The sequence below is a fragment of the Meriones unguiculatus genome, chromosome 2, assembly GCF_030254825.1.
Source record: "Meriones unguiculatus strain TT.TT164.6M chromosome 2, Bangor_MerUng_6.1, whole genome shotgun sequence".
Taxonomy (NCBI): domain Eukaryota; kingdom Metazoa; phylum Chordata; class Mammalia; order Rodentia; family Muridae; genus Meriones; species Meriones unguiculatus.
This window is the reverse complement of record NC_083350.1, coordinates 82735232-82751604: the sequence shown is the minus strand read 5'-3', so window position 1 is coordinate 82751604 and position 16373 is coordinate 82735232. Positions and strand designations below refer to the sequence as shown.

Genomic DNA, 16373 nt, shown 5'->3' with positions numbered 1-16373 from the left:
AGTTCTGCCTTCATTTTCATTGAATTTTAGGAAGTCTTTAATTTCTTTTTTTTTTCTTTCCTCACCCAGCTGTTGTTGAGTAGAGATTTGTTTAGTTTCCATGTATATGTAGGCTTTTTGTTATTTCTGTTGTTGTTGAGGCCTATTTTTTGGCCATGGTGGTCTGATAGGATACAGGGGATCATTTCAATCTTCCTGTATCTGTTGATTTTTGCTTTGTGTCTGACCTTTGGAGAAGGTTCTGTGAGGTACTGAGAAGAAGGTATACTCTTTTGTGTTTGGGTGAAAACTTCTATAGACATCCATTAGGTTCATTTGATTTAGAATCTCTGTAAGTGTCATTATTTCCCATTTTAGCTTATGTCTTGATGATTTGTCCCTTGGTGAGAGTGAAGTGTTGAAGTCTTCCACTATTAAGGTGTTGGGAATGATGTGTGATTTAAGCTTTAATAATGTTTCATTTAAAAATGCAGGTGCTCTTGTTTTGGGGGCATAGATTTTTAGAATTATGATGTCCTCGTGGTGGATTTTTCCATTGATGAGAATGAAGTGTAACTTATCAACTTTTTTTATTAATTTTAGTTGAAAGTTCATTTTATTAGATATAAGGATGACTACTCCAGCATGTTTTCTGGGTCTGTTTTGTTGAAAAGCCTTCTTCCACCTCTTAAATCTGAGGTAGTATCTATCTTTGTTGCAGAGGTGTGTTTCTCAGATGCAGCAGAATGGAGGATGCTGTTTATATACCATTCTGTTAGTCTGGGTTTTTTTTTTTTTTTTTTTGCAGGTTGGGTCCATTGATGCTGATAGATAATATTGACCAATGAATATTATTTCCTTTTATTGTGGAATTGGTGGCGATAATGTGTTTGTGTGCTTCTTTTCTTTTGAGTTTTTGTTTTGTTTTCTTTTGCTTTGCTTTGAAGTTATCTATATCTTGTGTTTTCTTGGGTGTAGTTGTTTTTCGGATTGGAGTTTTCCTTCTAGTATCTTCTGTAGGGCTGGCTTGCCGTGTAGATATTAAGTTTAGTTTTATCATGGAATATTTATTTTCTCCATCTATGTTGATTGAAGTATTTTATCTATTTGTTTATTTATTTATTTATTTTCTAATTAGACTTTATTCACTTTGTATCCTGCATAAGCCCCTCCCTCCTCCTCTCCTGATCCCACCCTCCCTCCCCTTTCTCACTAATGCCTCTCCCCAAGTCCACTGATAGGGGAGGTCCTCCTCTCCTTCCCTCTGATCTTAGTCTATCAGATCACATCAGGAATGGCTAATTGCCATCTTCTGTGGCCTGGTAAGGCTGCTCTCCCCTCAGGGGGAGGTGATCAAAGAGCAGGCCAATCAGATTATGTCAGAGGCAGTCCCTCTTCCCATTACTATGTAACCCACTTAGACACTAAACTGCCATGGGCTATATCTGTGCAGGGGTTCTAGGTTATCTCCATGCATGCTAATTGGTTGGAGCATGAGTCTCTGGGAAGTTCGCTGTGTTCAAATTTTCTGGTTCTGTTGCTCTCCTTGTGAGGTTCCTGTCCTCCTCAGTTCTTACGATTTCCCATTTCTTACATAAAATTCCATGCACTCTGCCCAACAGTTGGCCATAAGTCTCAGTGTCTGCTTTGATAGTCTGCAGAGCAAACCCTTTCAGAGGTCCTCTGTGGCAGGTTCCTAGGTTGTTTTCTGTTTTCTTCTTCTTCTGATGTCCATCCTCTTTGCCTTCTGAGATGGGGATTGAGCGTTTTAGTCAGGGTCCTATGTCTTGAGTAGTTTCTTTAGATGTACAGATTTTAGTAGGTTTATCCTATATTATATGTCTATATGAGTGAGTATATACTGTGTGTGTGTTTCTGTTTCTGGAAGAGCTCACTCAGGATGATCCTTTCCAGGTCCTACCATTTACCTGCAAATTTCATGATTTCCTTATTTTTCATTGTAGAGTAATACTCCATTGTGTAGATGGACCACAATTTCTACATCCATTCTTCAGTTGAGGGGCATCTGGGCTGTTTCCAGCTTCTGGCTATTACAAATAAAGCTGCTACAAACATGGTTGAGCAAATGTCCTTATTGTGTACTTGGGCCTCTTTTGGATACATGCCTAGGAGTGGTATGGCTGGATCTTGAGGAAGTGCTATTCCTAGTTGTCTGAGAAAGCACCAGATTGCTTTCCAGAGTGGTTGTACAAGTTTACATTAGCACCAGCAGTGGAGGAGGGTTCCCCTTTCTCCACAACCTCTCCAGCATGTGTTGTCACTTGAGTTTTTCATCTTGGTCATTCTGATAGGTGTAAGGTGAAATCTCAGGGTTGTTTTGATTTGCATTTCCCTAATGGCTAATAAGGTTGAGCATTTTTTAAGTGCTTCTCTGCCATTCGATATTCTTCTACAGAGAGTTCTCTGTTTAGCTCTGTTCCCCATTTTTTAATTGAATTACTTGGTTTGCTGCTTTTCAGCTTTTTTAGTTCTTTATATATACTGGACATTAGCCCTCTGTCAGCAAAAGGGTTGGTGAAGATTCTTTCCTAATCTGTAGGCAGTCCTTTTGTTTTGATGATGGTGTCCTTTGCTTTACAGAATCTTTTCAGTTTCATGAGGTCCCATTTTTTTGATTGTTGCTCTTAGAGTCTGTGCTGTTGGTGATCTGTTAAGGAAGTTATCTCCTGTGCCAATGAGTTCAAGGGTATTCCCCACTTTGTCTTCTAACCGATTTAATGTGTCTAGTTTTATGTGGAGGCCTTTGATCCATTTGGACTTCAGTTTTGTACAGGGTGAAAAGTATGGATCTATTTGCATTTTTCTACATGTAGACATCTAGTTAGACCAGCACCGTTTGTTGAAGATGCTATCTTTTTTCCATTGTATGGTTTTGGCAATTTTGTCAAAGATCAGGTGTCCATAAGTGTGTGGGTTTATTTCTGGGTCTTCTGTTCGGTTCCATTGATCCATCATTCTGTTTCTATGCCAGTACCATGCAGTTTTTATAAATGTTGCTCTATAGTACAGCTGAAGATCAGGGATGGTAATTCCTCCAGAAGATCTTTTATTGTAGAGGATTGTTTTATCAATTCTGGGTTTCTTGTTATTCCATATGAAGTTGAGAATTTTTCTTTCCAGGTCTGTAAAGAATTGTGTTGGCAATTTGATGGGAATTGCATTAAATCTGTAGATTGCTTTTGGTAAGATGCCCATTTTTACTATGTTAGTCCTGTCAAGCCATGAGCATGGGAGATCTTTCCATCTTCTCATATCTTCTTCTAATTCTTTCTTCAGAGACTTGAAATTTTTTTCATACAAGTCTTTGACTTCCTTGGTTAGGGTTACTCCAAGGTACTTTATGTCATTTGTGGCTATTGTGAAGGGTGTTTCCCTAATTTCTTTCTCAGCCCTTTTGTCTTTTGTATACAGGAATGCTACTGATTTTTTTGAGTTAATTTTGTATCCGGCCACTTTGCTGAAGGTGTTTATCAGCTGTAGGAGTTCCCTGGTAGGGTTTTTGGGGTCACTCATGTATACTATCGTATCATCTGCAAATAGTGATAATTTGACTTTTTCCTTTCCAATCTGTATCCCCTTGATCTCCTTCAACTGTCTTATTGCTCTAGCAAGGACTTCCAGCACTATGTTGAAGAGATATGGAGAGAGTGGGCAGCCTAGTCTTGTCCCTGATTTCAGTGGGATTGTTTTAAGTTTCTCTCTGTTCAGTTTGATGTTGGCTATAGGCTTGCTGTATATTGCCTTTACTATGTTTAGATATGTGCCTTGTAACCCGTATCCCTGATCTCTCCAATACTTTAAACATGAATGGATGTTGGATATTTCAAATGCTTTTTCAGCATCTAGGGAGATTATCATGTGTTTTTTTTTCTTTCAGTTTGTTGATATGGTGGATCACATTGATGGATTTCCATATATTGAACCACCCTTGTATACCTGGGATGAAGCCTACTTGGTCATGGTGGATGATTTCTTTGATGTGTTCTTGTATGCGGTTTGCAATTATTTTATTAATTATTTTTGCATCAATGTTCATAAGGGGGATTGGCCTGAAATTCTCTTTCCTGGTGGGTCTTTGTGAGGTCTAGGTACCAAGGTGACTGTGGCTTTATAGAATGAGTTAGGTAATGTTCCTTCTGTTTCCATTTTTGGAATAGTTTGAAGAGAATTGGTGTTTTTTTTTTTTTTTTTTTTTTTTTTTTCTGAGATTAGATCTCACCTTGTAGCCCTGGGTGTTTTGGAATTCATTATGTAGACTAGGCCAGCCTTGAACTTACAGAGATCCTTCTGTCTCTGCTTCCTGAGTGCTGAAATCAAAGGTGTGTACCATACCTGTCCCTTAACAATTTGATCTTATTCACACCCTGTTCACTGCCCCCTTCCATCTTCTCCCATGTCCTCCTTATAACTTCATGTCTTGTATTTTTCTGTAACCCAGGTAGCCTCTAATTTCTACCTTGTGGCAGCATATCCTGTGTGATATACTGAAGAGATGGCATTAGAAAGAAAGATCACAGTTTTTGGACAGCTTGGGTTATACCAGCTAAATTTTAAATTATTGAAATAATATAGCATAGGTTTTGGGTGGACTTCTTCTTTTTAAATGGTATGAAGTTTCCAGTTTTCCTACGCTCGGGGAGCACTATGAGGATGACCTTCATGCAGAGGTAGAGCATGGGAATATTTTCCTCTCAGGCTCCAGAGGAGGAGGCACTTATGAAATCCTGTCCCTGTAGCTGCATCAACAGTGAAAAGGAGCTCTTCTCACCCTGGCAGTGAGCATTGTGCACAGGGGAAGAACAGGCCTTCCCACTCAGTAGTCAACAGTAATCATACGGGCACTTCAAGGAAACCTTATCCTTGCATTTTCTGCCAATGTACTTGTCTTTTTTGCCTTTTGTTCTTGGGAATAACATGTGTTCATACCTTTCAAAGCAGCAGAAACTAGTGTAGGCAGTCCATATCAAGAAATTGTTTTCTCTGAAGGAAAAAAGGTACATTAAGTTCATTGTCAACATTATAATTAATTAAAATCATAGTTAAGCTTTTTTTTTCCTTTTAAAAAAGGGAACATGAAGTTTAGATGGGTATTGGAGGTATATCTTGGAGTAGTTAGGAATGATGAATTAACACGATAAAAAACCATTATTTTTTAAAATAGTTCTTAATATTTGAGTGATATTTTGACAAAAGTTGATTTAGAATTAATTTTTTCCTTCCTTTTTTTTAAGACGGAATGCATAGGGCTGGACTTGGTTCTGTCTCTGCATTAATATTTTATAAATTGCTATATTTGAGATCAAAGTAGGGACACATTTTCTATGCACTTGGCATCCTGAAAGTTTCACATGTTGGAAACCTTTCTTCTCTAAATGTGTACGTCTTTCTTAGCACACTGACAACTGTTGTGTGAAGAGGGTGGAGGGCACCTTTGTGAATATATGTCTCGCTGACAGTGCCATCTGTTGTTTAAAGTTAAAGTAAGCTTAGTTTTCTCTTGATTACAATACCTCAAAAGGTGATACTGTAGATGACCTTAAACTTCCTGTGCGTTTCTACTCAGAGAGGCTTTTATATGTACATGTTCAAATTTACTTTCAGTTTTTAGAATGTTCATGTCATTAAAATTTTCTTATTTAGATATTTATCCTTGTTACATGGACTCATCTTCTATTACATGAAAAATTTCAAATGTTCCTGACCATGTAATTAAACTTTTAAAATAAATAATTAAGTTAGGTACAATGTTAAATAATTTAGGCCAACTGCATTTCTTTCTTTCTTTCTTTCTTTCTTTCTTTCTTTCTCTCTCTCTTTCTCTCTCTTTCTTTCTCTCTCTCTTTCTTTCTTTCTTTCTTTCTTTCTCTCTCTCTTTCTTTCTCTCTTTCTCTCTCTTTCTTTCTCTCTTTCTTTCTCTCTCTCTTTCTTTCTCTCTCTTTCTTTCTTTCTCTCTTTCTTTCTTTCTCTCTCTTTCTTTCTTTCGTTCGTTCTCACTTTCTCTCTTTCTTTCTTTCTTTCTCTCTTTCTCTCTCTCTTTTCTTTCTCTCTCTCTTTTCTTTCTCTCTCTCTTTCCTTTCCTTTCTCTCTCTCTTTCCTTTCCTTTCCTTTCTCTCTCTCTTTCCTTTCCTTTCCTTTCTCTCTCTCTTTCCTTTCCTTTCCTTTCTCTCTCTCTCTCTTTCCTTTCCTTTCCTTTCTCTCTCTCTTTCCTTTCCTTTCCTTTCTCTCTCTCTTTCCTTTCCCCTCCCCCTCCCCCTCCCCCTCCCCCCCCTCCCCCTCCCCCCTCTCCCTCCCCCTCCCCCTCCCTCTCCTCTCTGTGTAGCTCTGGCTGTCCTGGACTCACTTTGTAGACCAGGCTGGCTTCGACATCACAGAGGTTTGCCTGCCTCTGCCACTCAAGTGCTGGAATTGCAGGCATGCTCCACTGTGCCCAGCCATTTCTACTCTTTCTAGCTACATTTTGTTTAATATTTCTTAAATTGTTTAATTTTATCCAAGCAAATAAGTTCATTCAAATGGTTATACTCAGTGAAATAAAGGAAATTCTGTTGTTTGTCTGAAACCTTTTTAGTTTTTTTAAGATGAGAAAAAAAAACAAAGGATAAAGTAAATATTATGAGCACTTTAGGTTTAATAATAATAATGTATGTATACATATTTTATGGTTAGAAAAGTAATTCTCAGAATTTATAATCTCAGAGACTCAAAATATTCATCTTCCTTCCCTTTTCTGCTGCTGTAAAAAAGGAACTTGGAGGAGAGAGAGTCTCTACCAATTCATAGGTCCAGTTCACAGTCTACTGCAGTGCAAAACCACAGTGACAGGCCCTCGAGGGAGCTGGAGCATGCCGTCCACAGGGAGCAGGAGAAAACAGTGCATGCTCTTGAGCTGGGATCTCTCTATCCTTTCTTTTACCATCCTTGATCTCCTGCTCAGAAGCCATTAAGTGGGTGACTCTTCCCACCTCAGATAGCTTAATTGTGTTTTTCTCTTTGGACATATCTTCAGTCTCTCTCATCTAGACAAGTCATTGAGAACTTTCCAAGTGTTTCTGGATTGTGTCACATTGACTGTTAAAAGCAACCAACCATCACAATATTGATGTTTCTTTATATACTAAATGAGTATAAATAAGTGTTTATTAACATCTAAGGTTCATATTTTCAAGGTTTTTGTCATGGTCTGCACAATGTTGAACTATCTTCTAACCATATGTTCCATCTGCACACATTTATCTAGACGAGTTCATCTTTTGGTGTTATATATCCAAGTGATACTACGTAAAAGGAAGCTGCAGAGGTTACTAGTTCCTTGCCACATAGGCTGTAGGCTTTGGATTTCTATAATAATGATTCTAGGAGGGTTTTCTTGTTTGTTTTATGAATTACATGTTAAGTTTTTGTCTCAAAATTCTCAGCCTGAGAAGTGATGCATTCTGGGAATGTTTTTATTGTATGTATAACATACTATAAAGTACTGATCTAGAAGCAAAAATTGAAAATAAACCCTAAACAAATGACTTTTTGGTAGAGCTAATATAAATTTATGTTTATGTAAGTATATAGATAACTAGTGTGTATGTTCATTTGAGTTCCGTAGCTGGCACATGCAATGTAGTACTTCATTCTGAAGTTCCCTCTTAAGGTTTTTTAAGACTCTACCTTTTGTAAATGTGTTCAAGTTGTCATTTAGTGTTATGTTAGCAAATCATAGTCTTTACATAAAAATTTAATTACTTTGCAATTTCCCGAGATTATCAGTTTTTCAAAACTCTAGTTTTCTCTCAAATATCCCCAACTGTATATTTAACTATTTAACTTTTAGTTATTACCAATACTGGGTATTACTTCATGAGTAGCTTATATGTGAATTATTCCAATAATTACAGTACAGGTGTCCACCTACTACATTAGTAATGGTAATAGTACATTAGTTAAAAGTCCTCTTGTGCGGCAGGTTCATTATTCTGAGCAGCCAGCTTCCACTTGGGCATTTGTAAGCATGTTGTGTGGCTGCATCAGGGCAGTCCTGTTGCTTCCTTTTCTGACAGGAAGGAAAAGGCATTATTTCAAACTATTTGTTGATTCATATGATAAAGGCAATAGGAAAACTAGGGGGTGACCCAGCATTATGTTCACTGTATTACATGTGCTAAGTGCAGTTTCACTCATATAAATTTTCCCCTGAAAATAAAGTATGTTGAAAACTGGAGGGTTAAATCTCAACGCCACTTCCAATCTGACTCTGCCCCCACCCTTTCTCTCTCAGTTCAGACTTGGTTCCTTCAACCTAAACAAAGTTACAAAGCCAACTGAAGTCATTCGAGAACTCATTTGTTACTGCCTGGACACCATTGCAGAAAAAGAGGCCCAAAACGAACACCTACAGAGAGAAAATGAAAGACTCCTAAGAGATTGGACCGATGTCCAAGGCCGGTATGTACACAGCATGCTTGCACCAGAGAAACACCGAGCTCTTTCATTCCTGAAGACGTAACCTAATGATATATAAAGTCACAACTTATGTACAACAGGCATTTTATAAAATCCCTCCCTATGATTTCTTTACTCAATTTTATTCAATCATGTTATTAGTGGCTGCTTTGTACTGTAGGAGAGCAGTAACCCTTTCAGGTCTCTTGTTGTTTGGTAGAGTCAACAAACAGCAAAGTAAATAGTGACTAAGATCGAGTATCACAGGCTATCATTATGTAATTAATACAAAAAAATTAGTTGTGTTGTCTGGAAAGAGAATGTGAACTTAGCATACACATTGTCCAGCATAGTCCCCAGCACTTGCAAAGAATAGGAATCTTTATACAAAAAAAATTAATTTAGCTAGTTTATAGGATTAATAATTAACAAAAGGAGATATGAAATGTTAATAAGCACAATTGACTTTTTGTTTAAGAATCAGTGAAAAATAACTACTTCAAATGATGTGTGTTTTGGCTCTACTAAAGACATTTCCCCTGGCTGAACCTTCATGCTACATTCATTTTTAAAAGATGAAGTAATTGTGGCTACTGAATAAGACAGTGAAAGCTCTTTCATTTTCCTGGATATGCCTCTTGTTTTTGTTTTTATTTTAATGGTGAATAAGAATGATATATTTCTTTTCAATTATTACTTTCTTATAAATCATAATATACTCTTACCCACTCTATAATTTGCAATATTCTGTTAAACAAAAGTTTTTGAACTGTATCACGAACAAAAAAACCTCTCTTTTAAGGTAAAGATACAATGGCATGCTGCTTATTTAAAGGGACATGAATTTTTGGGCAACTGTTATTATTGCTCCATGTGGACATGAGTAAGTCCTTGAGGAAGTGTGTATTAGAGTTTGATGGTTAGCCCCATATGTATGAGGATGAGAGTAACTAAGGAAGTTCTTCATAATTAGTAAAAGGAATTAAGGTAGCTCAGATAAACTTAAATGACTAGTAACCAATTATTTTTGACCTTTATATTAAGGGGATATTTGTGGTCTCTTTTATTGCTAAAGTGGTTTTGTATCCACATATATACACTAAATGTATAAATGAATAAAGTTACAGTTAATATATTAGTGAGCTACATAAAAAGTCAGTAAATTCTTCTCCTAGACTTAGTTTATTTTGTTTATTATGAATCACTATCAAATATGTGTGCTGCAAAGTGTTGTTTAGAATGAGAGTCGTAGTGATTCTGTTTTTCTATTTTATACATGAAATTGAAGGAGTTGAACTGTGTTTGGGCTAAGCCACTGTATTTTTATATTTAAAACTCAAAATATCCTCAGTTGATAAAAAATTTGATCCATAAATTGCCCACAAAAATGCAGATAGGGTCTGTTGTATGAACCAATTGCTTTAAAATGGAAGAAGTGTTGTCTCATCAGCATTCAGCTCCACTCCTTTAAGTGGCAAACAGTAGGGAATGATGAGGAGCTGGAGACTGCAGTCTATGGTGGAAGCATGTGTGAGGCATGCATAATTCTGTGGCACACAGGTGCTTCATTTGCTGTCTGCACTATCTAGCATCTGGGCATTTCCTGTCACCTGTCTTTTATGACTGCTCTAGGTATCTTTTCTGATGTCATCACTGTGTTCTTTGTCATTAACAATGTGTTGCCACTGGAGAGTACATACAGATTGAGAGGAAGAAATCCTCTTTGGAGAATTCTAGGCTCTTGTTTGTAAATCTGATAGAGATGAGGGAATTTATCTATTTCTCAGATTGGCTTTTCTTCCTTTTGAGTAGACATTGTGACCATTTTGAGGATCTCTGAGTACACAAGCACAGCAGGAATTCCTCAAGACTGAGGTTCTCTGTGTAGTCTGGTCTTGGCTGACCTCTCAGTGTTCATCTCTCTGCTTCTGGGGGTTTCTCTATGTAGCCATGTGTGTCCATGAACTAGCTTCTCAGACCAGGCTAGAGACAGGGTTTCTCTGTGCTGCCTGATCGCCTTTGAACTTGCTCCTGTGACCTGCACAGATGTAGCCGATGGCAGCCCAGTGTCCAAGTGGGTTCCCTAGTAATAGAAACAGGGACTGTCTCTGACATGCAGTCAGTGACCTGCTCTTTGATCACTTACCCCTGAGGGGGTGGGGAGCAGCTTTACCAGGCCACAGAGGAAGACAATGCAGCCAGTCCTGATGAGACCTGATAGGGTAGAGTCAGAGGGAAGGGGAGGAGGACCTGCCCTATTAGTGGACTTGGAGAGGGACATGGAAGGAGATGATGGAGGGAGGATGGGATTGGTAGGGGACAAGGGAGGGGGCTACAGCTGGGATACAAAGTGAATAAACTAATTAATATAAAAAATTAAAATTAAAATTAAAAATACGTTTTAAATGGTATTAGAATATATATTAATTTGTGTGTGTGTATTTTTAAAATAAAATATGTATCATTGTTGTGATTTGAACTGAATATAAATCTCCCTTTAGGATTAGAGGAATAAACAAGGCTCGAAAGAGGAGTAAGGAATTATGGGCTGTGTAGAAATTGTTAACTTTAGTGCACAGACCTTAGCATCTTCTTGCTATTACTGTTTAATTATTGCTCAATAATTGTGTTCTTTGTGCCTTTTGAGCAAGTCTCATTATAGTGTTAGTTTTTATACTTTATATAAGTAAAAAGGAAAACATTAGAAACTTGTATGTGAATCTTGAGGTTATTAGATGTTTTTAGATGTATTTATTTATTGGATTTCCTACTTAATTTCAAATAATAAGTCTCAAGTTCTGTGTCACTGAATAGATCTTTTGTTTGTAGTCAGACTTCAGTTTAGAAAATCTCTGGCTTCATTCTGAGTTATACTTATTAAACCCATAATAGGAAGCAGTCTTTACTGAACTGAGCTGGCTGAATTAGCAGGCCTTGGATGCTCTTTCTCTTTGTCTTTATGCCTTCAAGGTAGAATCACATTATCTACAGATGAATTCAGTCTGATTTTTTAAAGACCTCAGGGGATATTTTTATGTCTCCATGGTAGCCCATTGGATTGTTTAAGAACAGTTACAGAAAGCCTTGCCTTCAGAGAGCATAAAGGGACAGCTGTGGCCTTCCTCTTCTTGGCTGGGGGCCTTATTCAGTCTCTGCTGTCACTGTCTTCTCCAGTTCTTCTCAGCGTTCTTCGGCCACTCTATGCTGCTAAGATTTTCTCGTTACTCCGCCTTGACCTGGTATTTGGACCAGAACTCGCTGTCGGTGTCACGGTCACTATATTGTTTCTGTTCCATATGCTCACATGCGTGTGTCTATTTGTTCCGGACTGTCAATCTTATTTTATTTGGAATATTATTTTTGTGGGAATGTCCTTGTTTTTTGTTTTTGCTTTTTTTTTTGGCATGCTGTTTTTAGATTATGTGCTACATCAAAATCCTTTTAACTTGTTGAAACTTTTTTACATATATCTGTCTGTCTATCATCTATCACTTTTAAAAATTACTTACTGTGGTCTAACTTCCCAAATTCCTAATTAATGATGAATCTTAGCATTATTGATTCATGTTATTGCCAGCTTTGTAAGGACGAGTGTCATTACGCCTTTCCTCCTTAATGCTAATTATGGTGTCATCTAGTTTGAACCTGGCCTTAAGAGTCCGGACTATTTGGACTACTTGTCATCTGCTTCAGTGGTCTGTGGGTTTGTTTTATTGTCACTAGATTAACAATGATTCCTATGTCTCTCCTTGATCAATGGTCTTAACTATTAAATCTTGTCACGCTTTTCATATAGAAGTTTGGCAGGAGGCAAGTAATATGTAAGGCATAGCAACATTATAATGCTATGGCAAATTCGTTTTAAAGATAATGTAAACCACATGCTATGTATGGCTTAAGTGCTAAATATTAGATAAATGGCTAATATTCTCTGAGTCTGTTGAGAAAGCAATAAAGGAGAGTAAATTTGTGTTCCATTACTGCTTATAATAATATACTCTATGCCATACAGCTCAGCTTTTTCTGGGAAGTGTTATCCTATTTTATGACTACTTTATTGCAGTAAGGGCCTAAAAGCAGGGAAGGTTAATCCTATATGATGCATAACACTTTTTTGTTATAGAAATGATGTTAAGTTGTGGTATGGTTTTTCGATTAGTCCCCATTTTATTAAATTTATATGAGATTTCCACTTGATGTCTTTTTATTATTTAATGTTTTATACAAATGGTAGTTTTCATAAAGTTGTAGGAATTAGCTTGATACTGCTGGATAGTTAATATATGTGAAAATCTTTCAGTCAGGAATTTCAGGGATGTTTTACATGAAAATTAAATATGAGATTAAATCTGATAGATTATGAATTTGTTTCTGTTTCTCAATTTTTCTGTGAGAAATTGTGATATACTTGAAATCTATTGTGCTATACATATTTGTATTAATAAAAGTAATGAAAGTATTTTATTATTATAAATACTGAGGTAGATTATGTGTATACATAAATATGTTCTATTAATATTTAAATTTCTTGTGTTATTTGAGAAAGTATTATATGAAAATAGGAGAATGTTCATCTGATGACAGTTTACATCTGAAATTATAGATCCAATAACGAACCCTTACATAAAATAAATCATAAGCGTTGCCAGTATCTTGAAAGTTGAAAGACTGAAGGGTAAGCAAACATTCCTGAGTGGAACCACAAACCACTGGTGTATTCTGTATCCAGTGAAGCCAAACAAGTCCACCAACCCCCCTTTGCCACTGTAAAGTGGACAAAGAGATACATATGCCAACTCATACCCTTTAGGAAGTAATTCCTCAACCCCCAGCAGGGACATAGTTCTGCTGAAGAACTCAGATTAGTCTCCCAGTTTATAGGACCAGTCATTTACACATGGAAGGTTCACAAGGAGAGAGAACATTTCCTAGGAGGAGGACTTCACAGTGTGTGTCACACTGTTCTCAAACCAATCGAGTGCCTGACTGGTTGGCACCTTGGAAGGCAGGCTCAGAGAAGCTATGGAATGGAGTGCCGAAAAGGAAGATACTATTGGACATGTGTAATAAATCAGCAATGGAAAAATTGTGCCTGTGAACTCACTTCATTTGTTTATCTCATGAATGTCCAGATATGCTGGACATATCTGCTAGGCACTGAGCATGAAGCAGTTGGTAGAACACACATGTTCTGTGGTATCATAGAATGACAGCCTTAGTCAAATCTGTGCTAATAAATGTGCACTAATTGGTTGTTAAATGTTCCTTTTTATCCTGAAATAAATTCTCTGTATGTTTAATTATGCATGTTGTGGGACACGTTAAGGCTTCAACTCACTCCTTAAAATGTTTAAGCCTTTGAAAGCATATATAAAAATAACCTGCATAAGTTTTCTTGAAATCATAAGAATGAGATTGAATGATTAATGATATAAAATGTACATGATTTACAGTTTGCTTACTTGTTTAAATTTTTAGATTTGAGAAATGTGTAAGTGCCAAAGAAGCCTTGGAGGCAGATCTGTATCAGCGATTTATCTTGGTGCTGAATGAGAAGAAAACAAAGATCAGAAGTTTGCATAAATTGTTAAATGAAGTCCAGCAGCTGGAAAAGAGTGCCAGAGCTGAAAGGTAACATCCCTTCTGCTCTTAGATAACAGAAGTGTAAACTAAGGAGAATGTCATTACAGAGAGTTGAAACTTTAAGTGCCAACTTTTAGTAATATGGTTTTTTTTTTGTTTTTTTTTTTGTTTTTTTTTTTTTGGTAATCTGCCTTTAGTCATTCTAGGTTGTTCCAGCACATTCTCCACACAATTTCTCCATGTCATCTCATGGTCTCAGTTAAAGTACAGCATTCAGGCTGTCATTTTGTTCTGATGACAGTATCCTTTCCTTTACAGAAGCTTTTTAGTTTCATGAGGTCCCATTTATTGATTGTTGCTCTTAGAGCCTGTGCTGTTGGTGTTCTGCTTAGGAAGTTGTCTCCTGTACCAATGAGTTCAAGGCTCTTCCCCACTTTTTCTTCTAAGTGGTTTAGTGTGTCTGGTTTTATGTTGAGGTCTTTGATCCACTTGGACTTTAGTTTTGTGCAAGGTGATAAGTATGGATCTATTTGCATTTTTCTACATGTAGACATCCCGTTAGACCAGCACTATTGCGGGACTTTCTAGGTGTTTTTTTAAGACTGAGGTTCTCTGTGTAGTCAGGTCTTGGCTGACCTCGACTTCTCAGTGTTCATCTCTCTGCCCATAGGGGCTTCTCTATGTGGCCATTTCTGTCCTTGAACTCACTTCTAAGACCAGGCTGGAGACAGGGATTCTTTGTGCTGCCTGATTGCCTTTGAACTCGCTGCTGGGACCTGCTCAGATGTAGCCCATGGCTATACGTGCAGGTGGGTTCCCTAATAATGGGAACAGGGACTCTCTCTAACATGACTCAGTGGCTGGCTCATTGACCACCTCCCCTGAGCAGGGAGCAGCCTTACCAGGCCACAGAGGAAAACAATGCAGCCAGTCCTGATGAGACCTGATAGGCTAGGGTCAGAGGGAAGGGGAGGAGGACCTCCCCTATCCTGGACTTGGAGAGGGGCATGGGAGGAGATGAGGGAGGGAGGCTGTGATTGGGAGGGTATGAGGGAGGGGGCTATAGCTGGGATACAATGTGAATAAACTGTAATTAATAAAAATAAATAAAGGAAAAGGAAAAAATACAGCATTCGGTTTTGATATATGAAACTGGAATGGGGTTTAACTTATTTATTTATTCTTAGACACTATGAACTAAAAAAAATATATCACAAAACCTTTTACCTTCTCCAAGGCTGCATGGTGCTTGCATATCCATAGTCTTAACATAGACGCAATGTTAACTTTAGACCCAGCTAGTGAATGCTAAATTCCATGGGACATTATGTTGTCTGATGAAAGTATGTTATTTTATCCTATCATTGTTGAGGTTTTTTGTTTGTTTGTTTGTTTGTTTGTTTTTCTTTTCTGAAACTGTGTATGTACTTGATTCCTAAGGAGGGAAAATCATGGGTTACAAGTGGCTAATACAGATTTGGATAATTTCAAGTGTTTTTAGTCATTAACTTGCATATATTAGATTCTGTTGCCTTGAATCTGAAATGAAGCGAAGATTTTTGGATAACATAGTATAAAGAAGGTAACATTCAATTTTAGCCTTTCCTAAGTCAGGTATGGTCTGCCTGAGGGCTGCTTGCATATGGCACTGAGCATTGATGTAAGCTCTCTGTGCCTCATTTCAGGGCCATTTAATGAAATGTAGAACTGTTTTCAGACCTTTACAATGCTGAGTACTGTCCCTAAAGATAACTTGGTAGAATAGTGTTTTCATAGAAGAATAAAATGTGATAAACTAATTCAGTAATTAATAATGGTAGACCTTAAACACCATTCAGTGTACTAATTAAAATAAAACCTTTTTTTTTTAAAGGGACTTAGTCTTTCAGTGATTACATGTAAATCACATGGTTCACTATCTGTGTGATCACAACTTTTTTTTTTTTTCAGGAATATTTTTCTGTATTTGCATGGTAAATTAGATAGTTGGCTAGAGTGAACTGATGATTTCCATTTCTACCTTTCTCTATTTTCAGGGAAACTACATGTTCTGAAAAAACACCTGACCACGATACAATTTACGACGCGAGCACTGATGAAGACAGTGGGGCTTCAGGGCCGGCTGCAGGTGAGAGGGACATACTTCCTCATGTGCTTAATGTGTCACTTGGCCTTACTATTATAATAAGAAACCAAAGTGAAAAAAATATATGAAAAAAAATTTCTATACTTTTTCATTAACATGAAACTACTGCCCTTTCCCTCTTCCTGTTCCTCTCTTTACCCAAGTTAACCTCCGTCTAACTTTTCCCATGACACATTCCCTCTGGGATGACAGGCTTATTTCCCCAGTTACTTTT

General features: G+C 37.3%; 1 protein-coding gene across 2 annotated transcripts in view; it reads left to right on the top strand.

Moving 5' to 3' along the window:
- The window catches only part of Xrcc4 (X-ray repair cross complementing 4), a 214697-nt gene that overhangs the window by 67248 nt on the left and 131076 nt on the right, over positions 1–16373 (top strand). For both annotated transcript variants that reach the window (XM_060377747.1, XM_060377748.1), the window contains exons 4-6: positions 8267–8433; positions 13909–14061; positions 16050–16141. In XM_060377747.1, coding sequence (XP_060233730.1) covers positions 8267–8433; positions 13909–14061; positions 16050–16141 — 412 coding nt within the window. The remainder of the gene's footprint in view (positions 1–8266; positions 8434–13908; positions 14062–16049; positions 16142–16373) is intronic.